The sequence below is a fragment of the Somniosus microcephalus genome, chromosome 8, assembly GCF_052327205.1.
Source record: "Somniosus microcephalus isolate GS21.2 chromosome 8, FLI_Smic_1.0, whole genome shotgun sequence".
Taxonomy (NCBI): Eukaryota; Metazoa; Chordata; class Chondrichthyes; order Squaliformes; family Somniosidae; genus Somniosus; species Somniosus microcephalus.
The window spans coordinates 222,199,589-222,226,651 of NC_140994.1; the positions used below are offsets into that span (position 1 = coordinate 222,199,589).

Genomic DNA, 27,063 nt, shown 5'->3' on the forward strand with positions numbered 1-27,063 from the left:
CCCACTATGCTATGTGTGCTCTTAATATTCTTGTACAGCAGAGACAGGAGAAAGCAGGTGAAAAGGTACTATTGAATCTAAATATGTATTGTATTTGATGGAAAATGTTATAAGTTCTTGGGGGGTGAGGGTAAAGGAGTGGTTTGTTAATAAAAGTACCACTCAGTAAATATTGTAGAACTTCATACAGCAATTGTGGAAATCACAGCATAATTTACTACCAACGGTTTATGGATCTCAGATCCAGAAAAATATTCACATATGTCTCATTCCTTTTCATTCCTATGCCCTTCCCTCATAACAGTCAGGCCAAACCATATTTACTAGCTACCTTTGTCTCTAACTCAATCTTGATCTGTTTCTTGAATTTTCCTCCTATCTTTTCTAAATCTTGTTATTATCCATTTCTCTCCAAACCCTCCCACTCCTTTGTATCAGATTGATGCCGCTGCTCGATGGTTTTTTTTCCTTGTTGCATTCACTGACTTTGGCATGCTTCTTACCTTTCTGTTGTTGCCACTCAGCATGATATTCTCTTTCATGCTGCTCTCCCAGATTTTCGCTCTAAGGGGAGTTTATGGTACTTGCCTTTTTTGTTGTTTAATGTGATTGGTAGCTCATGCAAATACATACTGAGGGCCCAATTTTCCACTGAGTTCTGAAGATAAGAAATATCCCTTCTTCCCAAAAATCCAGTAACAAATTCAGAACCTTAAAAGGTGAAAATCACAAGGCTTTACTTGGAAAAACATCATTTATCATCAACATGTGTTATAAACAGAATATATGCTGATTCATAGTACAGGAAACTTTGGTTTATCCGGAGGTTGTATGTCCGGAATACTCAATCTAATGGCAAAAATCAGGAGCCGTTTTCTATAAGTTTTTTTTAGTTCTCGTTCTTTTTTTTTCCCAGTCAGGCACTGCAAGGTCTGTAGCTATAGCAACAGCTTCAGCTAGAGACGCTTGCAGTTGCAGCCGATTCTTTAGAAGCTGTTGCTAAGCAACAGTGTTTGCAGTCAGATACGGAGATGAAAACATCTGTATGCTTCAACATTAACTTTGTATGTCCGGCAGTTTTGATAGATCGGCAACACGCCGGTCCCGTCGGTGCCGGATATCACAAAGTTTCCTGTAAATAGTACACAGTAACTACTCACAATATGCCAGCAGTAATATTTGGTTACAGCTTATTTTCCATAATTTGTGACTTTCTAGCATATCTTCAATATACTTGCTCCTCTGTGGTTCTGATATATTTAAGGAATAGACCAGTAACAGTCCAGCAGAGTACTCATTTTAACCCTATACCCTATACCTCCCCCCTTCCCACTGTCCAGGGCCCCAAACACCCCTTCCAGGTGAAACAGCGATTTACTTGTACTTCTCGCAATCTAGTATACTGTATTCGCTGCTCACGATGCGGTCTCCTCTACATTGGGGAGACCAAACGCAGATTGGGTGACCGCTTTGCGGAACACCTCCATTCAGTCCGTAAGGGTGACCCCGAGCTTCCGGTCGCCTGTCATTTTAATTCAACGCTCCATTCCCACTCGGACCTCACCGTCCTTGGCCTCTTGTATTGTTCCACGGAAGCTCAACGTAAACTCGAGGAACAGCACCTCATCTTCCGATTAGGCTGTCTGCAGCCTTCCGGACTCAATATCGAGTTCAACAATTTCAGATCATAAGCTCGGCCCCCATTTCATTTTCTCTTGTAATTGTTCCACTCCTTTCCCCCCCCCCCTTTCCTTTTGTTTCTCTCTCACACCTGGCAGCTATCTTTTGCCCTGCCAGTACACTTTACACCTAATCCCAGCCTATTACTATCTCGTCTAGCTTCTAATCTCTTTTACTTCTTTTGTTTCTTTTATTCTTTTGTCCGATCGCAGCCCTGCCTCCGATCTAGTTTCTTTTCTTTCCAGTTTTGAAGAAGGGTCCAACCCGAAACGTCAACTCAAATTTCTCTCCACGGATGTTGCCTGACCTGCTGAGTTTTTCCAGCATTTTCTGTTGTTATTACTCATTTTAACTATTAACAGTCAAATATATTTTCTAGCCTTTTTAAGGTCTAAACATTTGAATAGATTCCATATCAATAGACAAATATAAATGAGCTCCATGACTTTAAAGGTCAATGCATTCTCGTACTCAAGTATAGTGTTTTGAAACATTTAAGTGCAACTTCTGTTAAGAGCCAGTTTGCTCCATTCACAGAGTCCCCCTTTTTATTTCAGTAGTACTAAATGCTATATTTTTCTCCGATGGGTAAATTTCACAAAAATAAAGTGGAGGAAAAGTGCAGAATGCTATTTTTTACTCACACCTACTTTTGAATAATGTTTAGCAACAGAGCAAAATATGTCATGAATTCCTATTAAGCGACAGTGGGGCCTAAATCTATTAGCGCTTGAAACCGGGCATGATTCGGCAGGCGTGCAACAATGCCACGCCACAACAGAGAGGCTTGAAGACAGTCCTAAATTCATCCTTAGGCCTCACCATCATACTTCTGGCGAGCTGTGGGCACCAATCAGGCGCCTATATGCAACTTGCCTGTCAGGGCCTAACCAATTTCGGCTAGCGCCAACAAGGCAAGGAATACACAATAAATGGTAGGATACTCAAAAGTATAGAAGAACAGAGGGACCTTGGATTGCATGTCCACAGACCCCTGAAGGTAACAGGACAGGTAGATAAGGTGGTTAAGAAGGCATACCAGATACTTTCCTTTATTAGTTGAGGCATAGAAGATAAGAGCAGGGAGGTTATGCTTGAACTGTATAAAACACTAATTCGGCCACAGCTAGAGTACTGTGTACAGTTCTGGTCACCACATTACAGGAAAGATGTGATTTCACTAGAGAGGGTACAGAGGCGATTAACGAGGATGTTGCCAGGACTGGAGAATTTTAGCTATGAGGAAAGATTGGATAGGCTGGGGTTGTTTTCTTTGGAACAGAGGAGGCTGAGGCGAGACTTAATTGAGGTGTATAAAATTACGACGGGCCTAGATAGAGTGGATAGGAAGCACTTATTTCCCTTAGCAGAGAGGTCAATAACCACGGGGCATAGATTTAAAATAATTGGTAGAAGGATTAGAGGGGAGTTGAAGTGAAATTTTTTCACCCAGAGAGTGGTGGGGGTCTGGAACGCACCGCCTGAAAGGGTGGTAGTGGCAGAAGCTCTCATCACATTTATAAAGTACTTGGATATGCACTTGAAGTGCCGTAACCTGCAAGGCTACGGACCAAGCGCTGGAAAGTGGGATTAGGCCGATGCAGACACGATGGGCCAAATGGCCTCCTTCTGTGCTGTAAATTTTGATGATTCTATGATTCAATACGCACAGCTAAGTGTGGAGGGGGCAGGCGATCAGGAGGGGAGTGATGGTAGGCAAACAACTGCCCGCAGTTGACTTTTTAGAGCCAGGAGGAGCACTCCTGCTCATTCTGACTCCACAGAAAATGACATTTGTGGAAGTTTTGGGGCCTCTTTCTGAGCCACCCCTGTGGTCCTTTTAAGGACCACTGGTTAGGTCGCTCAAGACCTGGAAATAATAGTTGGAGCTTGCGCATCCAGGGTCACCTAAAAAAAGAACCTGACCAATTTAGCAGTGGCCCAAACCCCAATGAAGATTGGGTGTAGGTTTCTGCCCTGCTAAATTGGTTATTGTTCTGTCCATTTTATGCTTGTAACAGGGATGCAATAATGTTGAATTTATGCCCCAGTTATTCCTCAAGGTTTTTAATCAGTTCTAATTCACATACAGTGATAGCAAGAAATCCAGGGATAAGTTGTACTAATCCTATTAGAAAGTTATTGTGATGTATCTTACAGACTTCTCCACTTAAGAAACACGTGGTTTAGAAGCAATTTATCCCAATGTATCATCAAAGGCTCATTAGTACCAATATAACAAGGAATTCTTGGGGGACATTCTTGATACAACAGAAGCAAGGATTTGTTTCTTGACAAATTGAACTTATTCTTAACAGACCATAAAAATTAACCAATTTAATGTGTAAATTATCTAAATTTTTTAATTCAAAGATTTCTATGGAAAGAGCAAAGCCTTATAATTAGTGATGCTTGAAGTGACATTATCATTTTGGGAAATGTATCACAAATTACTTTACCATCTTTGTAATCAACCCATCACAAGGTCGATTTTAACTACTCGTGGAGACCAAGCAGGCATGGACGCCAAACCGGCGTCCCACTGCAGTTCGACGATTTTGGGAGGGCGGGAAATCGGCCCGCTCCCACACAGTCAACCAACATTCCGATCCAGGGATGGGGAGGGATGCAATCCCAGGGGACGCCTCAAGGGGGCAGAAAGCGATCTGGATTTTTTTTGTGGGTCCAGGAGGAGCTCCTCTTGTCCCTGCCAAAAAAATTAGATATTTCCTGGGTCGTTTTGTAAGCAGCCTCTAGTGGCCCCTTTCTGGACTGCTGATTAGGTCACTCACCATGTATGCGGTGCATGCTCCACTCATTTGTATCTTGAAATTGCAATGTACATAGAACCCCAATTTATGTACTATAATAATGATGCTCCCACCTGTTTCAGGCGGGCACTTGGGCCGCAATTGTAAAGGCCCCTGGCGAAATGGCAGTGGGCAGGATCAAGTGGAAATGCAGCATTCTGATTTTAGGGTTGTTACCACCCCGTTCTCAGTGAGCTGAGTTAACACTGGCCCTCACAGATCGACCTGGTGCTATTTTGATTATCATTTTAACAAAAACTAAGATACGCTATATTAAATCTTCCAGAGTAAACATCCCTTAGTGACATTTTTGAAGCAAGTTGTTTTAAAAAGTAAGCTTGGTAGATAATTCCCTAATAAAGAAAAGCAGAAAGAAAGCAAGCAAGCCAGTTAATTTTTCAATGGAATGCACATTTAATGAAATAAATCATGGTAGACTCATTTTCAGTATTCTAAGGATACATTTTCTTTTTTGTTCATCAGATTGAAAAGCACGACATTTTAAATAGAAAAATACAATAAGGTTGTGGGGTTCAGGCAAGTGAAGTAAACAAAAATGTTGGAGGAAGTTCATAGGAATCCAATCATCAGGTTGGCAGAAAGGAACTGTTAACAAGCCACACAATTTTTGAATGAATTCTAATATTTGTACACTGGTTTTTAGGTACTTGGTGCTCCCGGATGCCGTCTGTTGCGGTGCTTGTGAAGCATTATTGATGTAAATAAGCATGGTGATTCTGTTAACTGGTGAAAACAGTTTATTAGGCAATTAAAAAAGAAACAAGCAGTATACGGTGGGAGCATCAGCTGACACATGACATTCAATTTGCAGACGCCTACCCTAGAAGCGAAATCATTTACACATGGAAGAAGGGCCCCTTGTACTCAGTAGAAGTACCGGATGAATCTTCAAGTCTGCTTCAGTATGATCTTGTAGGCCAAACAGTATCCAGTGAAACTCTGAAATCCAACACAGGCAAGTGCATTTATTTTTGCAGTTATATGTTTTAACTCTCAAGTATTGGTTGTTTTTAGCTTCAAAAATAATTCAAGCCAAGTTTTACTTTTTAATACAAAGTTCTCAATTATCAATCAACTGAAATAGGAAGAGGTAATAGGCTGGTAGTACAAAATGATTGCACCCTGCTCCCAATACAGTGATAGAATTGACTAGCTGAATTTGAAAATGTTGTGATTTTGATGTTAGAAATAGAAATACTTTATAAAATGTGTTTTGATATTTAATATGATTATTACACAACAATGCATGAACTGGTTTGTGTTGCAAGACAGCAACACATTGAGAGGTTAAATGATATCCTATTAGTGCAGCATCAAGTGGTTTTCACAGTCATCTGAACATCAAGATATGTTTTTGTCTGGAACTACATTCCTACCTGTGTAACTCTACATAATAACAAGTACTTGCCATTTGATGAAAATTAGATTTGAATGGTAAGCTTACAGATGGCAGGCACCTGCAACTCTGCAACCTGACTCAAACTGCATGATACAATCATAGAATCCTGCCATCTGTTTGAAATAGAACTGCTTGCACTGTACTGAGTAATCATGTCACTTGCTCCCATTTTACAGCAAAAAAACCTTTCAAATCTTAATTTTTTTTTTCTGAAAATGATGATTAAGTTTAACTTACCAAACCATCCATACTGCCCTACAAGGCACATACACTGTTTAGAATGCAGCTTGTAATGACATACATTCACTCGATATTTTTGTATTTTTTAGTGTTTTCCACATCTTTTAGAATTTCATTATTTTTGAACTTGAAATGTAAAAATATACAAAAATAAAAATATCTGCAAATCTAACTGGATTTATTTTGCTGAACAATGCAGTATTATAATGTATCTTCACTTTTGATTTATGTTAAGTTTAAATTAAAATTATTTAAAAAAATTATTAAATCTGCATACATTTTGAAGAATAATACAAGTAGACGGTGATTTCTAGATACTAATAGATCTCGGCATTAACAAAATATTGATAAACTACCTGAGCTTCCCTCTCACATTACATGACATTGTTTCAACCCTTTAATGTGTTGCTGCCCTGGAACATGCTATTACCTATGTGTAATTCATATAGATGTGCGTCACAGATGAATAACACAAGGCATTGAGATGATATTATAAAGTGCAAAAGAAAGATGAAGCAGTTTTTCTGTAGTATCTCAGTCTAAATATTTGTTACTGCCTTGGGGTAGACTCCAAGCTGCATTATAATTCATAATATGCAGATGGTAGTTTGTAGGTGGCATTTTTATTTCATTTTTCCAAGTGATGTTTCGCGGGCCCTGGTATCTTAGCGTAAGTTAATAAACAGCAGACTCTCATGATTGTAAAATGGTCTTGCATTATGTGATTTGAACTGAAGTGCTACCATACCACTTGTTTTGAACTGAAGTAATGTGAGGTTTTATTTTACTGAATGTCATAGGAAAGTATAAGTCACACACATGTGACATGAAAAATGTCACATATAATGTAAAACAAAATCACATGTTTATGTATGATAACATTGCATTTGATATTACTTTTCAAAATTTAATCTGTCTTGCAGCTGATGTGAATGATATTTTCCATCGTCACTAAGGAGATCTCCAGTAGTGGGGATGAAAAATATAATTATTTGAACAACCTTGATCCAAAGTAGATGGCACTGGAACATTAAAGTTAGACTAAACTTTCCATCTGTGGGTCAAGTAAAAGGATACAACTGTAATATACTTTTAAAAATGAAAGCTGAAACAATATACTGTATGTAATTTAAGCAGCAGTTCTAAGTTTTAATTCGTTTATTTTTTGCCTTCATCTCAAGTCTCAGAACTAAACCTCAATGTTACTGTGTAGCCCAGAGCTGCAACATCTTATAGTTTACAATTAAACAATCCTATGGATTTGATTTCTTTAACACTGCTAAAGGTATAATTCAATACGTGGCATAATGGTTAGCACTGTTGCCTCACAGCGCCAGGGACCTGGGTTCGAATCCGGCCTCGGGTGACTGTCTGTGTGGAGTTTGCACATTCTCCCCATGTTTGCGTGTGTTTCCTCCGGGTGCTCCGGTTTCCTCCCACAGTCCAAAGATGTGCGGGTTAGGTTGATTGGCCATGATAAATTAACCATTAGTGTTAGGGAGATTGAAATATGTGGGGTTACGGGGATAGGGTGGGATATGTGTTGGTGTAGGGGTTACGGGGATCGGGTGGGATATGTGTCGGTGCAGGCTCGATGGGCCGAAATGGCCTCTATCTGCACTGTGGGGTTTCTGTGATTCTGTGATTCTGTGAATATGGTGGCCTCTCAAGTCAGGAGAGATATGACAGGTACAGACTTATTGAAGGGCATTAAAGTGCCTTCATTAATGGTAATTCTAAAAACATTGATACAAATTAAAGACATGTATATTCTATCAACAGAATACAATCTGGAAGTGTGTGATGGGGTACATATATTTTTCCTGTAAGGATGAGATGCAAAAATAATTTGGACCTTTACCACTTGCAACTTATTATGATATTCTTTATTTCTCATGCTGTATTCTCTATTTTCATGCTGCATCCTTTATGCATTACTCAATCTACAGTATGTCATTCCATACGAAGAGAACAAAATGTACAGTATAATGTTATGATCACAACAATGTTCACATTTGTCTTCGAACAGGTGAATACATAGTGATGACAGTGTATTTTCACTTAAAAAGGAAGATGGGATACTTTATGATTCAGACTTACATACCTTGCATTATGACAGTAATTCTCTCTCAAGTGTCTTTCTGGATTAATAAGGAGTCTGTCCCAGCTAGAACAGTATTCGGTATGCCTTGATTTACAACACCTTCTTACCGCTGTGTTCATTATCCAGTCTTTGTTTATTTACCATCACCATTTATCCATTTCAGGTGAATACTCCATACAGATAGTCTATTTTTACCTACAAAGAAAACTAGGCCATTATGTCACTCAGACTTACATCCCATGCGCCATGACTATAGTTTTGTCTCAGGTTGTGTTCTGGATAAACAAAGAATCTGTCCCTGCTCATACTGTGGCGGGTATGGAAACCTTTACTGTGTCTGCTTGTACATCATTGTGCGTGGTGACTTAGAAGCTGAAGTGTTTGGTCTGTTTTCTCATGTATTGTGTTTTTGTCATTTATGTGAGTTTATGTCAATAAATTATGTGTAGATTTCTTTTTTTAAATCGCAAACTTACAGAACAAGTGCTAATGTTTTACAGTTTTCTGATTCATGTGTGCTTTCCATGTACTATTTGTTCCCTCTGGCATTTTCTAGAGATGCTGTAAAACTCAAAAATTCAAATATGTAGGAAGTGGTGATATACTGAATTAAAAATTCTGCCCAATTCTGGGACTTGGGTTTGGCTCCAGTCCAGATTAGGGCCGTAATAATGGCCCTTTGCTGACTGTGAGAATCCTGAGTGCATTAAGTTTGGACAGCCATAGTCTAATTTCTAGTGGGCAAGGGTCCATGTCACAAAATATACCATAACTTGACAATATACTTCAGAGCGGATAAGAAATAAACACACTTGGTGGACATTTAGGAATAGCTTGCTTCAATGCCTTCTCGGTCAAAAATAATGCTTAACATAGGTGATCAAAGAAATTCAAAGTAAAAAAATAAAAATAATTATTGACATTCTAATCTGTTGCTTTGTTATCAACTCCAAATACTAACAATGCTAAGTAGATTAATTGTTTTCTTTTTAACTTGCTGAAGGTATCACTACAGTTTTAACCATGACTACACTAAGCATCAGCGCACGCCACTCGCTACCAAAAGTGTCCTACGCTACTGCTATGGATTGGTTCATAGCTGTATGTTTCGCTTTTGTTTTTTCTGCACTCATCGAATTTGCAGCTGTGAACTACTTCACAAATCTTCAGGCTCAAAAAGTCCTAAGGAAAGCAACCAGAACAGCGGCATTGTCAGCAGTGATAGGAGTGCCTGAATCGGAGGAGATAGTTTCGGTAAGTGAGCCCACACCTGTTGACAAGAAAAGACAAAGTCATGATAACACATCATTTGTAAATTGCCTGCTTAATCTTATTCTTATCTGGTATAATAAAGATGTCATTGACTTTGTTTCCATAAGATAACTTTATACAGATTGTAAGGTAATTTCAAGCATAATGTATAAAATTAGTCATAGTGTAAATTTTACTTCTCTGTGTCCATAAACAAAATTAAAACCTCAGTCATATATATTTCTTATATAACATCCTTCCAAGTTATCAACTGTAGGTTGTATCTATATACACTTATAGTAATTATATCGCCGCCATTATCCCCGCAATGTGACCATAATGTATTAATGACATGGCCTGAATCATAAGCCAGCGTCAGCACTGATAGCTGCCGTTTCTCCACAAAAGTAGATTTAAAGCAAATAAAACTAACAAATATTAAGTTGTCACAGCAAATTTAAAGGCTTGGAACTATTTTGTTTGTAATATTGCACAGCTAAGGTGATTGCATTTTACATTCAGAAACAGCTGTAGCATTAAAGAGATCAAGGTGTTGTATGGAGAAAGTATAATTAAATCATGTTCAAATACTTGCAGGCATTTTCTGGGTTTGATTTGGCGTTTCAGTAACTGAAAAAAATCTTATATTTATATAGCACCTTTCATGATGTTAGGACCTCCCAAAGCACTCTGCAACCAGCAGTCAATTTTCACACAGCAAGGTTCTATTAACAGCAATGAGATAAATGACCAGATAAATTGTTTCAGTGATGTTGGTTGAGGGATAAATGTTGGCCAGTAAACCAGGGGAGCTCCTATGCTAGATTAGATACTCAAGTCTCTGGACTGGGACTTGAACTAAATCTTCTGACTAAGAGCTGCAACTGCACCAAGGCTGACACCTAGAAAAGAACAGCTGACCCTAACTGGTACAGACTGCAGTATTTGCACCCTCACTCTCCCAGCCATACTTTCCCACCTGCCATTTTTCGCTCTCTCTCACACACACATGCTATACAAGGTGAGGAAGAGAGAAGTTCACTGACTAAAGATATTGGCACAGATTTTGCAGTCAATGGCGAAGGAACGGTGCTCGCCGGTCACCTTGCTGACAACTGCCCACAAAGTTTTCGAGGGTTTTAGAGTGCAGACTTGCTCTAATCTGGCATCTGATCCAGTGTGGTGCCCTCTAGTGGACATCTGTGGTGTCTGTGAGCAGGCCAAGAAACAGCAAGGCCCTTCAACCAATCAGATTGAAGAATCCTTACTGAGACATGCAGGCCGCAATTTTTCCTATTGATGCGGCTTGGGGGCAGGACAGCTGCCTTCCGGGTTCCAGTCCTGCCCCCAACGACATCAGATGCACAGATGCGATGTTACATCAATGGGCTTCCGACCAATTAAGAGGAAGCCGGTGTCAGATGACGTCAGTTGATGATGCGTCATCTGCCAGTTTCTTTAAAGGGGCCATGCACAATTTTTTTTGACAGCTGATTTTTTCAGTGTTTGACAGTATTGAGGTGCTGCAAAGACTGACAATCACTGTAAAAAGGTCAGCCCTTTCACCCAGGCTCTCCAATAACTCCCTCCTTAGGCTAGAACAGATGGCAGCTGCAGGTGAAGTTACAGAAGTGATCTGTCACTGGTGAGAGAGGTTCTCCCAATGAGTTGGGACTACACAAACAATTCAAAACTTGTCACCTACAGAAAAGTGTAAATGCATTAAAAATGATTTTCCCAACATTTTCTTACCTCTGAAACGCACCAGTGTATTATTGGATCCTTCACACCACTTCTGCAGCTGTCATCAATGCAGAAACATTACAGTAGACCCACAGCAGGCCACACTTACCTGGCGTGGTGTTCGGACTTTGGGAAGCCCGCAGTAGACCTGTCAAAATTGCAAAAAGCCTCTTAACTGCCTGTTAACAACCTGTTAACAAGCAGTTAAGTGCCTATAATCCTCTTCTCGCCACTAGGTGTTGGGTCCATGCGCAAATCAGGGACCTGACACCTGGGAAGATTGTTTGGAGGCGGCTTGACAGCAGGTTTCCGACCCGCTGTCAATCGTTGCGATTTTGCCAGATGTCCCACCTCCAAACCCGCCGCCTGAGCGCTGGCAAAATTCCGGCCGCAGAGCCTAAACCAGGAAGTATAAAGCAGGAAATATAAATTTAGATTTAAATCATGTAATAAAGTGAAATAAATATTGGGAAATACAGATGGGATTAACAGAGAGAGAAAAAAGAGACAGACAGAAAAAGTAAAAAAAATGTTTTAAAATCTACAACACTAATAATTATCTTCTGAGTCCACACTTGTAAAATTATTTTTTCAGGGCCAGAGAGGTTATTTGGCAGTAAATATCATGCCATTTAAAAACTCCCTTACTCCTGAATGCACCGGCCCTAATGTTTTCTGCCATCTTTAGTGCAGAACTAGTGAGCAAGTACCGCAAGTTCACGCGTTGCATTCATTTCAGTGCTGAGTCAATTGGGAAGGACTGCATCAGCGTTCCCTGTGGAGGAGCGGGGCATCTCTGACAGAAACTTCTGGATTTCCACGTTTAACTGTGCATGTGTGGACGCCAGAAGTGCTGTCCGATTTACCCCATCATAGCAGTGAGCGCTGTTAGCCTCACCGTTATTCTTATTGCAAAATCCAGTCCATTACTTTTGTTTGTTCTGCTATACTACCTTTAGTACAGACATGCAGCAGGTTCTTGAGGGCATACAGCAGGGATGGTAAGGAACTTGGAATCACAGGGAAGAGAAAGGTAGCTCCTATTGACTTCACATTATTTTCAAAATTAAGAAAAATTATCAACAACTCTTTAGGAGCAATAATTACCTGCTACATTTTCAATCATTCTTACTAATCTCCATGAAAATGATAATATGCAACAACAATGATTGTTTCTAATCATGTGAGGGACTTCTCTGTTCCTCATATTCTGTATTGTGAGAGAGAGAGAGAGAGATCAGAGTATCTGTGTGTGTACATATGGAGAGAGAAATTGGGAACATGCATTTGATTAAGAGCAATGTTGGAGAGGCAGAGAAGGAGTGACAGAAATTTGAAGGAAAATCCGAGATATGAATTGATCAGGGTCAGTTGTCCTTTTGTGGCTACTATTTGATATTACTCTTTCAATGTGAGAAAATGTCAGTAAGGTTTGTACCATGTTCCTCTGTGGATTTTGGTAGAAAATTGATTACTTTTACTGATGCTTGCATTATGAGCTGAGTGAAAATATCATTTGCTGTATGCGTTTGTAAGATCTGTAATGTTTTGTGAGGAGTACTGGAAAAAGAATAATGGGGGAGAACTTCTAAAAATATGCAACATCAAAATGATAGTTTTCCATACAATGGACAGCATTTTCTAAGTGCAGAATTGAAGGTTGTATGCATGCAAGGATGATTTTATTTGTCTGCTAATGGTAGTATTCTGTGGAGTTGCTGTGTGAAGCTGTCCTCAATCATATTGCAGGATCCTCAATCAATTTTGAATAGACAGTCAACAACCAATCAGATTACAAGTACATTGAAAGCTGACATCAAATTTGAAATAATCACCTTCTATTGCTCTGTAAATCTCTGGTTAATAACCAAACCTTGTTACTTTCAAATAGCTGTTATGAATCTCTGCAATGCTATTTTTCCACATCGGGCTGTGGTAGTTTAAGTGTCAGGAGTAGTGCTCAAAGAATAAGGGATAATGGAGTACCGCATGCTTAATTACCCAATGTTTAATTACATAAGACTCTAAAGTACTGTTTTGTCTCCAAATCTTAGGTAAATCCAACCAGTTTGACTGAATATAGTTATTTGCCTATCATGTTAACTTGTATGAGGTTTTGTTCTGGAGATAAATTCCCATTTGTTTGTTTGCAAAAATATGGAGATCACTGCTATTCATTACAAAATGCTATCAATCAACTTCTTCCACTTAGCTGAGGATTTTGCCACCAGAAGCCTTCAACACCCCTCTGAAAGATTTATATCAACCAGGTTTATAATTTCTGGAGGGTAAGTGGTGGGGAGGGGTCTTGGCAGGGTGGGAAGGTGGAGGGGAGTCCAGGGCAACAGAGGCCGAGGCCTCGATTTCCTCTACCTTGGTGGGTCTGTGGCGGGTGACGTCACTGGTGGGTCCCGACCCCACTGCTGGCTCCAGCCTGCTGTGCAGAATGATTTTACATTGATTGGGCTTGTTAAGCTCGCCCAGCGCATTTGCCGGCCAATTGAAGGAAGCAGGTCTGATGACGTCATTTGATGACGCATCATCAGCCGGTTCCCTTAAAGGGACCATGCGCAAATGTATTTTGACAGTTGTGCTGTCAGTATTCTACAGCATTGAGGTGCTGGAAACACTGACAAACACTGCATTAAGGTGCATGGCTGCACCCAGGCTCTCCCATGACTTCCTCCATATGCTTATGGAGGGAGTCACAGCACGCAGGGAGGTTCTCTTCCCTTCCAATGGACAAATGTAAGAAGTCACACAACACCAGGTTATAGTCCAACAGCTTTATTTGAAATCACAAGCTTTCGGAGCGCTGCTCCTTCGTCAGGTGAAGTGGACCTCCCCAGGAGACCAACGTAGCCTGGTTGCACATTGCACAGGAGGGCACAAGCAGGGATGTCGTCAGGAGGACCAGGCTGCAGTGGCGCAAACCTTTCAATGATCTCAGTAGATCACGAAACATTACTGCAAAGCCACACTCAACTTCATCCTGCTGGCTCATTCATCACATGCCCATCACTCTACCTTCCCTACCTTACTCCTGCACATCCTTACTCACACCAACTTACCTTGCAGCTCCACCCATCCATCTCTATCTATATTATCACTTCCCCATCTCACTAGCCACCCCTCATACTTACCCTCATCCTAGTCCAATCATACCAACTAACAACACACAAGGGTAGGCACTTGTGTGTTTTAACCAATGTTCATATAAAGTTTCTGTTAATGTGGTGTCAAACATTGAAACCTTTATTTTCAACGCTGCGTTCTTGGACAGATCTGTGTGCACCTTTGGAAGTGGATTAGTGTGTTGCAGTGAATGGTGAGACATAACGGTACCCCCTGCAATGGTGATGAGTGTGAAAGGAATGGCTTGGGCATTGTAGGGATGCTTTATGGTGCTGGTGTGGGGTGATGCCAACCTGGCGCGTCATGTGGCAGCCAGGGTGTAAAGCGTCAAGTGAAGTAAATCTGGCCATGGTGAGGCCATCCCTGGCCTTCCAGGCAGTAATGTGGTCAGGTGCTGATGCCCTGTGTCCTGTGCAGCATCAGTTGATTGTGAACAAGGTTGGTATTGTTGTTGGTGCTGCTGGTGTTGGGGCTGATCGTGGTGGGATTCTGAGGACTAAGGTGAGAGAGTTTCAAGGGCACCGATGCTGATGTAATAGATTGCAGGTGAACTTGAGATGACAGAAGTGATCTGTCAGTGGTGAGAGAGGTTGTTCCAATGAGGTGACAGTGGATAGAGCGTTTTCTCCAAACACTTACAACGTGCATAAAGCTCAATCTGTCTTCCAAATGCAGTCAGCAACAGCTTCAGAGCTTGGAAAGTGAACAGCTGTGAGATGGGAGCTTTTGTAGCACATTTGCAGCTGTCAAGTAATGAGATGATTCCATGGTCATACAACTCCCGACCTCCTTACCTGACGTGATCCCCGAGCAGCGTGGACCCCGTGGGCGACCTCGTAAAATGTAAAGGTGAGCTCAAAATTATTTTTAATGGGCAGTTAACAAGGTCATAATGATCTGAATTGCCTCCCCCGCCGTTGCGTGTCGGGTCTGTTCAGTGCTGACAGACCCGACATCTGAGAAAGGCACATGGCGGCGGGTTGACAGCGGGGTCCCGAACCGCTGTCAAAAAATGTTTTTTCCCACCCGACCCACCACCAAACGCGTCTGCTGACCCTTTGCAAAATTCCCCCCCGAGACTTTCCTTGTGGAGACCAGCAGTGCCTTCCTGTTCCTCCTGGCCCCACAAAGTAAAGTTTAACTATTACCTTTTGTTGTGTCTTCAGTCTTCAAAGCGGCTTTTACTGAGCAGGATGGCCACACTCCTCCTGCCTCCACATAAATGCAAGTAAAAAAAGAAAACTTACTGTTTTGTTGGTGGCCTGCAGTATTCCCTTTAAGGACCACTGATTAGACGTTTTATTTTTCTCATGAACTGTTTTCCCAGCCCTCCTCTCCTAAAGACTTTCTTGTTAGGATCCAATTCCATTGGCAGCTATTGCTCTCCAGTTACTTAAGTAGTCATTATTCATGTGTAAGTGCTAAAAATGAGTATTGGCAGGTTATTTAATTGTGAGGGTCCGCAGAACTAAACTTGATCTGAGAATTTGATGTGGCTGTACATGCCCAGGCTGAATCAAGATATGATTTAGTTCCTTGAGCCAAAATATAAGACAAGACAAATAGGAATTTATCTGATCTATTTTGATATAAACTATGATCTATAATGTAAAAAATTATTAATGCCTGTGCAAAGGTCCAGTTTGGGGCCTCTAGGTTTTACTAGACAAAGATGCTAAATACTATCTATTTAATCTGGTGGCAAATCCGCACACATTTTGCTTGGAACAATTTAAGCAATCCCATCATAATCTTGAAAACCTTAAATTAGGTTACATCAAAGTCCCTTTTACCAAAAAATAAACCAAACCTTTTTAACCTTTCCTCACAACCTACATTTCTGACAATGGTAATTATCTTTTGGGGGTTTTATTCTAGCACTCATTTCATTCAGATTCCAAGGGACCAATTTCTGGGAGACCATCCCTGTGTTTACACAACTAAATCTAGCTCATTCCCATGGCAGAATCATGGGTCCTGTAAAGTAAATGTCAGGAGCTGGCTCCCGTATGTCAGTCTCCCAAAATCTGAACAAAATCAGTACCAGTAAAATAAACACTATAGTTGCACATCTTTGTACCCTCTCAAGGGCAATAATATCCTTTCAGTAATTAGGTGACCAGAACTACACACAGTAATGTAGATATATCAGACCAACCCTTTATACTTTAGAAAGGTGAGGTAATTTTAATGAGACAGGATGAAAAGCTGTGCATGTTTTGTTTTTGACAAAAAAAAAGCATTGGCCAAGAAAATACATGCACTTTATTAAAGACCCATTGTATTTTATTAGACTAATTGCCTCTCTTTATCATCATGTAGTATAGATCAGCAGCATTAAGCAAATCACAATCGCAGTCATAAAGGTTTCTACTGAAGTAATGGAAAATGGTAAAACAATTAAGTCATGTGGTGTATGTACCTTCGTATAGCTGTATTGTGACTTTATTAATGTGTGTGTTTATGTATGGTTCTTTACAATTTTAGGAATGTGTGTCTTGCATGCCTGTTACATATATATATATATACAGTATACAGTATATATCAGACTGTATATGTAAAATCATAGAATCATAGAATGGTTACAGCACGGAAGAAGGCCATTCAGCCCGTCAAGCCCGTGCCGGCTCTCTGCAAGAGCACTTCAGCTAGTCTCACTCCCTGCTCTTTCCCCGTAGCCCTGCAAATATATTTCCTTCAGATATTTATCCAACTCCCTTTTGAAAGCCATGATTGAATCTACCTCCGCCACCCTTTCAGGCAGTGCATTCCAGGTCTTAACCACTCGCTGCGTAAAAAAGTTTTTTCTTATGTCGCCTTTGGTTTTTTGCCAATCACCTTAAATCTGTGTCCTCTGGTTCGCGACCCTTCTGCCAATGGGAACAGTTCCCCTCTATCTACCCTGTCCAGACCCCTCATGATTTAGAACACCTCTATCAAATTTCCTCTCAATCTTCTCTGCTCCAAGGAGAACAACCCCAGCTTCTCCTGTCAACATAACTGAAGTCCCTCATTCCTGGAATCATTCTTGTAAATCTAATCTGCACCTTCTCTAAGGCCTTCACATCCTTCCTAAAGTGTGGTGTCCAGAATTGGACACAGTACTCCAGTTGGGGTCAAACCAGTGTTTTATACAAGTTCATCATAATTTTCACACTTTTGTACTCTATACCTCTATTTATGAAGCCCAGGATCCCTTAAGCCTTTTTAACTGCTTTCTCAACCTGCCCTGCCACCTTCAACAATTTGTGCACACATACCCCCAGGTCTCTCTGTTTGTGCATCCCCTTCAGGATTGTACCATTTAGTTTATATGTCCTCTCCTCATTCTTTCTACCACAATGTATCACTTCACATTTTTCTGTGTTAAATTTCATCTGCCATGTGTCTGTCCATTTCACCAGCCTGTCTATGTCTTCTTGAAGTCTATCACTCTCCTCCTCACTGTTCACTATACTTTCAAGTTTTGTGTCATCTGCAAATTTTGAAATGGTGCCCTGTACACCCACGTACAAGTCTTTAATATATATTAATAAAAGCAGTGGTCCTAGAACTGTCCCCTGGGGAACACCACCTTCCTCCAGTCCAAAAAACAACCATTCACCACTGCTCTCTGTTTCCTATCACTTAACCAATTCCATATCCATGTTGCCACTGTTCCATGGGCTTCAACTTTGCTGGTAAGCCTATATTGTGGCACTTTGTTGAATGCCTTTAGGAAATCCATGTACACTACGTCAACTGCATTACCCTCATCAACCCTCTCTGTTACCTCATCAAAGAACGCAATCAAGTTAGTTAAACACGATTTGCCTTTAACAAATCCATGCTGGCTTTCCTTAATTAATCCACACTTGTCCAAGTGACTGTTAATTTTGTCCCTGATTACTGTTTCTAAAAGCTTCCCCACTACTGAGGTCAAACTGAATGGCCTGTAGTTGCTGGGTTTATCTTTACACCCTTTTTTGAACAATTGTGTAACATTTGCAATTCTCCAGTCCTCTCACACTGCCCCATATCTAAGGAGGATTGGAATATTATGGCCAGCACCTCCGCGATTTCCTCCATCAATTCCCTCAGCATCCTAGGATGCATCCCATCTGCTCCTGGTGATTTATCTACTTTAAGTACAGCCAACCTTTTTAATACCTCCTCTTTATCAATTTTTATCCTGTCCAGTATCTCCACGACCTCCTCCTTTACTATGTGTATGGCAGCATCCTCTTCCTTCATTTAGTACCTCAGCCATACCCTCTGCCTCCATGCATAGATCTCCTTTTGGTCCCTAATCGGCCCTACCCCTCCTCTTACTACCCTGTTACTATTTGGATGCCTATAGAAGACTTTTGGATTACCTTTTATGTTGACTGCCATTCTATTCTCATACCCCCTCTTATTTTCTTTTTCACTTCTCCTCTCAACATTCTATATTTAGCCTGATTCTCAGATGTATTTGCAACCTGACATCTGTCATACGTGCTCTTTTTCTGCTTCATCATATTTTCTATCTCTTTTGTCATCCAGGGAGCTCTGACTTTAGTTGCCCTGCCTTTCCCCTAGTGGGAATGTACCTCAACTGTACCTGAACTATTTCCTCTTTAAAAGCAGCCCATTGTGTATGCCTCTATGCTTCTGCATCCTTGGGGGGATTTTAACGCCACAAAACGGATGGGTTGAGGTCCGGTGGGAGGTTAAAGTTTTAAAAACCTGAATCCCAACCTCAACCTGCCTCCGACCTGTTCACTTCCAGTTTTAATGGAGGCGGGACAGGGTGCGGGTAGCCGGCCTGCTCCCAGGAGGCGGGTTGGCACTTTAAATAATGAGGCTGGAAGCCTCGGATTTAAACCGCTGTGCAGGTTTAACTGTGGCCGACCGGGATTTCCGAGCCTTGGGATTTCAGGCAGCTGCAGCGAGGCGAGGACAGCCTCGAGAGCAATCCTTGTGGGCTGGGAGGAGCAGGAGTGCTTCTTCCTGGCCCGCCAAGCTCCCACCCCATCAACCCCCCACCCGCCATACAAACCCCCACCCCCTGGGTCAGGGATCGGACCTCCGCGGGATCAGACCCCCCACGCCTGGGGTTGAGGATTGGATCCTCCTGGGGTGGGGCATCAGACCTCCAGGGTCGGGGATAGGACCGCCCCACTGGGATTGGACCCCCACCTGAGGTTGCAGCCTCTTTTCCAGCCCAACTGGAAGCCAGTCTGTCAATCAGGCTGACCTCCGGGTGGGTAACCTGTCCATGACATCACACACGCACTGTGGAGTTAAAACTCCACTGCGTGCTTTCGGGTTTCCTGCATTCTACTGGGCCCCCCCGCCCCTGGCGTGTCAAAACTTAAAATTCCGGCCCACGTATCTCTGTATAGATCAGTTGTTCTGTGTATTTGTATATGTCTGAGTTGTGAGTGTGAGTGTGAGTGGAGCGCATTTATTCTGAATTCTTAACAATACGTAGCAACTTGAAAAGTCTCGACTCTAATGAATGTTTTGGATGTAGTTAAATGTACGGTTATTGTTGCAATCCCACCTGAGCTGTGGAACAGGGCAGATTGCTGACAAGTGAGTACAATGACCCGGATCTGTAATAATATGCTGACCCAGCTTTGTGGGATTGATTTTATACTCCCATCCAAGTTTATTACAAAATTGTTTATATATTTATTTCACGCATCTCATAAATAGATGATTTGTGTAATATGAATTAAAGATGCTTGATTCACCACATTTAATTTAATTCCCAAGAAAGGATACAAATCTTGAAACCAGGCCACTTTTTCAGAATTTTTCCTGATTTCCTAAAAGTTTTCTTTCATTCTTCCTGCTAATAGATGAATTGTTAAACAAAGAACGAAGGAGAAAGCAGTGACCTGCGGTACATATGGAGATCTTAATTTGCATCTTTTAGTGAAACTAGACTTTTGTAAAATTCATCAGAATCATGAAAAACTGTTACAATTGACAATATTTTGTGCTATTCAAATACTCATTAATACACCATCTTAGTTATGGTTTTGCAAAAAAAAATTATATTAAAAAAAAATTCTCAGTCTTCCGACTGCGCACAAACTCTCCATAATCCAGATATTTTACAGGAGATTAGTAGTGGCAATAGACTTTCCTTATTTATTTTGGTAGCCCTGAACTAAACTGAATTCACACAACTGATTTGTGCTTTAATTGACTTTTGCTTGGTTTTCCCACCTTAAATACTGAAAACGTATTAAATGTAGCAAGGTAGCTTTACCAGAAAAGAAGATCATTTCAATACATTTTCTTAACAGTTTTTATTTTTATTTTTAGCATTCTGATTCCAATTGCAACTTAAAGAAAAGAATTAACTCTTTGGCACCTCAGAAAGAGTCAGCAGCCAACATAGAACCAGATACTAACATACCAGATACCAGCAATGTGCCACCAATTCTGTGCTCCTCTCCTGGTCTCTCTCCATCTGCTCAACCACAACCTGATACTGGCACCAGCAAAATAGACCAGTATGCCAGGATCCTTTTTCCGTTATCATTTGGAGCATTCAATCTGGTGTATTGGATAGTGTACCTTTCAAAAGACACTATGGAAATGGGAAGTAATATATAACTTTCTATGCCATATTTTACATGTATATGCAACCAAATAGTACTAGTATACCAGTATTAGTATGTACACAAAAATAATGGATATTAAAGAGTGTGTTACAAGACAGCAGCACAGTGAAGGGTTCAGATGACAATATAATCTCTTGGGGGGGAAATGTGTTACTATCTTGAAATACTCTTCTACATATTTTTTATTCTTTATAATACATAATAAATGAAAATACCTACTGAAGAAAGAAATAAATTGACCAGAGTGGCAACAACTCAATTTGAAAGTGTAAACTGTACATTTTCTCATTTGAAGGACAGAACTCAATGGACTAAGTCTGCTTTATGCATTCTACACTTCTGTTCTGATGGAACATGATATGAGTATACCATGTGACCCAATCTATAATCATAGCAAGTTTTGGTTTGACTCTTAAATACAGGGAAATACTGTGGGTTGTACATATTGGAACCATGTAACATTTTGTTCGTTTTTTTAGCTTCAGTACTGAAAGATTTTGAAAAAAATTTATTTTGTGTGTTCTCTATGGTTTGAGTAAAACACTGCAATATATTATAACATTTTATTTTTATTCGATATTGAAGGCTTTATTTGTTCACACTTTTGATTTGGTGAAAAAATTGTGTAAAAAATATATTTTTTTAGAAAACAAAAATCCAAATTTTAAATTGCAGTAATCACACATCAACCATCCAACCTTGCGAAAGGAATAACAACTTAATTAAAGAGAAATCTGCACCATCAGGACTTCTTTATGAAAATCAAACAGTAACAGATGATCAACTTTTAGATCTAGTTCTGTTGATAATTTAAAAAACAAAATTGTTTAAATAATGAGTGGTGATAACATCAGTGGGATGACTTGAAGGACTCAATGAACTCGACAATAGTACAAATTTTCTTGCCAGCAATTTATTGGAGTTATTACCAGATTTTCTTTTTTTTTTCCAGTTTGTTCTACCCTGGTGGTAGCACTTCCACTGAATGGCGTCATTTCTTCTTGTCTCACAGCTATAGTCCAATGTGTGGACTGAGATAATGGGACACTGCAACAGAATTGAATTCAAAAAGTAAGAGTTGAGTAATGTGGAATTTTGTTTAACTATCTTCAGGGTTTCGTTTTCTTGTGAGTTTTTTAAAAATTCATTTTATGATGTGGGCGTCACTGGCAAGGCCAGCATTTATTGCCCATCCCTAATTGCCCTTGAGAAGGTGGTGGTGAGCCGTCTTCTTGAATCGCTGCAGTCTGTGTGGTGAGGGTATTCCCACAGTGCTGTTAGGGAGGGAGGTCCAGGATTTTGACCCAGTGACGATGAAGGATCGGCGATATACTTCTAAGTCAGGATGGTGTGTGACTTGGAGGGGAACTTGGAGGTGATGGTGTTCCTATGCGCCTGCTGCCCTTGTCCTTCTAGGTGGAAGAGGTCGCCGATTTGGGAGGTGCTGCCGAAGAAGCCTTGGCGAGTTGCTGCAGCGCATCTTGTAGATGGTACACACTGCACACATGGTACGCCGGTGGTGGAGGGAGTGAATGTTTAAGGTGGTGGATGGGGTGCCAATCCAGCAGGCTGCTTTGTCTTGGATGAGGTCGAGCTTATTGAGTGTTGTTGGAACTGCACTCATCCAGGCAAGTGGAGAGTATTCCATCACACTCCTTACTTGTGCTTTGTAAATGGTGGAAAGGCTTTGGGGAGTCAGGAGGTGAGACACTCACCGCAGAATACCTAGCCTCTGACCTGCTCTTGTTGCCACAGTATTTATGTGGCTGGTCCAGTTAAGTTTCTGGTCAATGGTGACCCCCAGAATGTTGATGGTGGGGGATTTGGCGATGGTAATGCTGTTGAATGTCAACGGGAGGTGGTTAGACTTTCGCTTGTTGGAGATAGTCATTGCTTGGCACTTCTGTGGTGCGAATGTTACCTGCCATTTGTCAGCCCAAGCCTGAACATCATCCAGGTCTTGTTGCATGCGGGCATGGACTGCTTCGTTATCTGAGGAGCTGTGAATGGCACTGAACACTATGTTTACCTGTGATTATTCATATTCCTCAGAAAATTAAACAAAATGGGAATAACCCATGAATCAGCACATCTTACACAGATTGTTATTTACGAGCCTAGAGATGAAGTCAGCTAGAATTTAGCTTACTTTCCACATTATTTGTTTTTTTTAAAAGACAGTGAGGGGGCCAGAATTTTTATGGGCGGTAGCAAAAAAAAAGGTAATAGTGAATCGGCAGCCCATTTTACACTCCGCCCAATTTTCTTTTCCACTTTATTGGGAAAGGAAAGGGGGCAGAGTAAAGCAGGCTGCCGATTTGCTATTGCCCATTTTGCACTACTGCTGAAGACCAATTTCACCCCTTTGATTTAAAAAGAAACAGTTAAAGTGTCATCCTCAATGGCGCTGGACTCTAGCTTTGATATTCAATGGGAGAAGGGATGAGCACCAATAAACATACTTTACTAATTGCAACTTGTTCTGTCTGCTTTGGATCATTACAGAAACACAAGAATCTGCCAGGCAGCCATTGAAATATTTGATTATGGCAGCTACTGTCAGTATTAGAAAATTACCTTAAATATGCAGGCGCGTCTCAGTGCAGTGAAAAATTCAAGTCAGTGAGAAGGAGCTGAATTAACATTCACAGATTAAATTATAAAAAAGCCGTGGCACCCCAGGGATCTGTTACCAATTCACCAACTGTTGGAAGCAATCTTTTACTATTCACCCTCTCAAAACTTTTCATAATCTTGAAAAACCTCTATTAGATCTCCCTTTTCTGTTTCAGTGGGAAAAGTCTCCATTTTTTGAGCCTTCTTTTTAAATATAATCTTTCATTCCTGTACTATTCTAGTGAATCCTCACTGTGCCCTTTCCATAACTCCATATACTTGCTATAATGGGATGCCCAGAATTGTATGCAGTACTCCAACTGTGGCCTGACCAATGTCTTGTACAAATTTAACATAATTTATGTGTTCCTATATGTAATGCTGTACAAAAAAAGTTACAGTTATTAATTTCTGTTAAAGTTTTAAATATGTTTGATATGAACAGGAAGTGCAGACAACATCCTCCGGTGGAGTTAATGAGCTTGTCAGTGAAGCAGAACTGAACTAACACACACAAGTGAAATTGCAAGAACCCTGAAGAATCTTGGGTTAAGGATTATACTAATAATGGCCCAAAAATTCGGGTTGGAGGTTTCCCGCGGGTGCAAGCCTCCGACCTGCACTTAGCTTGTGCGCCGGCCGTTGAGCTGAGGGCCCCCGTGGAATTGCGATCCTGGGCCTCCTCCAACTGCCGGCACGCAGTGCTTGCATATCCCAGGGGCGCAGTTAGTTCGATGCGTTCCCTGGGATCACGTGGGCCATGGAGAGCCAATGGCAGCAGGGAATGCTTCATTCATAAGTTTGACAGGAAGAGCTGTCAAACCTATAAATACTATAAGCCCCAAAACATCACTAAAACTTCAAATAATTTTTTTTTTTAAACCACATTTTTAAAATAACTATAAATTACATGAAATAACTATTTTAAACAATAATTTAAATTTTTGAAAAAATTAATTACATTTTCTAACAGGGCTAAAAATAAACTTGCTTTCTTTAAAGTATTTAAAAATAATAAACCTGTGGAAAAAATGTTTTAACTTTAATTAATTCACCACTTACCTTGTTAAAAGAATGCCTTGTGACTGCTTTTTACATGTCTAACTTCTGGAGACTTACCTTCCCGGAGAAACCTGGAAAAAAACCGTAAGTTCGATGTGCACACGCTGCCTCTCCCGTGCACGCGTTCCACCTCTTAACCCTTTCTTTCAGGGGAATGGAAGTGCCGTTTTCCCGCGCATGCGCAGTGCATGCACGAAACCGGCACTTTCGTTGGGCCTACGCGTGAGTACCCTGTGCGTACGCACGCGTTGGGACCCGAATTTCTGGGCCATTCACTTCTTTCAGAATGTTGACCTCAGTAGCACCTCCAGGCCAATGTTCCTATTGATCTCGTCGTAAGGGGATGACCGTTTGAGCCCATAGTGCTTAGTTTATGTGAAACTGCTCTATAACTCTATTGGGAAAATTTTCATACTGACTACTTTATAAAGATGGCTTCTCTGGACATACATAAGGACATATTTTTCCTGAAAAGTCGAAATACAACTCACTATTTTCAATTTTTTTAAAATATATTAAAATGATGACTGCAAAATAAATAAGATTTTCTCTACAATATATTGCAGCTTAAAAATGCCTTTTATTTGGTAGTTGCACTAATAAAAATGTTGAATTTCATGGGTTAATATAAATAAAAGCCACATAGCAAATCAGATAAGTGCCCCAAAGCAACAAACACAATATGATGAAACAATCAACTAATTGAGTCTCTTTGGAATATGTTACGCCTGTATCTGACAAAACTTGTGAACTCTACATGGAATATTATTCTGCTATTAAATCAGACCTAACTTGGACCAACTACATACTTGTGTAAATAATGCAATGCTATTCTTTCCTATATATATATATATAATAATGTTGTTTTATTGATTTCCTGTCATGATGAATATTTCTAATATTTACTTTGTTTTACTCAAAAGTAATATAAAACAAATGTTTGAGATTGTATATAATACAAATCAGCACTGGAAAATGTTTCAAACATTATTCACTGCTTTGATAGTATGATTTTTTTAACAGTTTATTTTAAATTCTAACTTTATTACCTTCTCACTTGACCTGAGCTTTGAACTTTGATTTGAATTTTGAAGGGAAATAAATCCTTAAGTAAAAGGTATTGACAGACAAATAGTTAGAAGGGCTTAGTAGAGAGCTAGGCCAGGTCAAAAAGGAGTAGACGTAATAGGGAAATAGAAATAAAAATGAAGAATTGGAGATTGAGATGAAAAATATATTGATGCTGCTTACCAATTCGAGAGTTGCTTTGTTTCAGTTTGGTCATATCGGGAAAGTGACTCTTCCCAGGCTATTTGACAAGGTGAATTTTCCAACCCTAGTAGAATTAACTGAGAGTGAAAGAATGAACAAGTTGATATGAAATTCCCCTCTGTTCCCCTGCCCCCTTTTTCTACACACGGAACACTGACTGAACGATACATGCAACACTGCTGGTGTGTTTTGCATATTGTCCATTTTTTCTCCAGGGAAGTAATTTATTTTTATGCTTAGAAGTTTGTTTGCACAGTTAACATGATATATATTTTTCTAAAAATATTTTCCACATTAAACTTCTATATAAAAGTGTTTTTCCCCCCTGACATGTATATAGTGGAACATGCAGCATTCTTTTCATATAAGTGTTTATTTTTTGTGACTTCCTAACCTTGAAAATGTATTAGTTAACTATGTACATTAGCAAAGAATCTTAAGACCATTTCAGCACATGGTAGACATTAGATGAAAGCTAAAGATTCGTTCACATGTGGTAGTGTAAGGCAGTGTTCATCTCCTGCAGTATACATTACATGTCAGGTAAAGTTGATCATTCAATCATGCCTTGCGTAACGTTATTCGCTCCTGTATATACATTGAGGAATGTATATATCAGTTTACTTACATATAAACAGTAATCTTCACTATTAATTACCATTGATGTATATCACACTAGATAAAAGCTGGTAATTCAACTACATCTGGACTTTACAGCATCTGTATATTTTAATATGAATTCCTGTGCATGTGTTCGTCAAACTAGAGAAGCTATACAGTCAGCAAAGCAGGGAAGATGGGCAGGTGATGGAGGAACTCATTTGTTTAATTTCTTAGATGAGTACAGTAGCAATATAAATCATGCCCATCTCCCACACAAATTGAATACAGCAGCAAGTACAGTAGTTACTTTACAAAGCAAAATTATTCCATTGTTTGAATTTCTATTGTAAATGAGTAATAAAATGGCCCATAAATTGCTGTCAAAGTAACGGCTAGACTAATAGCGCTTGTCATTATGTCAGTGGAAATGTCGCAGGAACTTCAAGCAAGGGCAGATGCGCGATTAAACGTGGAAATTGAGAAGTTGCTGTCAGAGATGTGCCACTCCGCCATGAAAACGGCATC

The 27,063-nt window shown here is 40.2% G+C and overlaps 1 protein-coding gene across 1 annotated transcript in view; it reads left to right on the forward strand.

The window, feature by feature from the left end:
- The window catches only part of LOC147114118 (gamma-aminobutyric acid receptor subunit alpha-6-like), a 31,822-nt gene extending 10,265 nt beyond the window's left edge, over positions 1–21,557 (forward strand). Inside the window, exons 6-9 of the mRNA XM_085995735.1 lie at positions 5,323–5,466; positions 8,180–8,332; positions 9,258–9,508; positions 20,684–21,557. Coding sequence (XP_085851861.1) covers positions 5,323–5,466; positions 8,180–8,332; positions 9,258–9,508; positions 20,684–20,977 — 842 coding nt within the window. The 3' untranslated portion in view covers positions 20,978–21,557. The remainder of the gene's footprint in view (positions 1–5,322; positions 5,467–8,179; positions 8,333–9,257; positions 9,509–20,683) is intronic.
- The last annotated feature ends 5,506 nt before the right edge of the window (positions 21,558–27,063 follow it).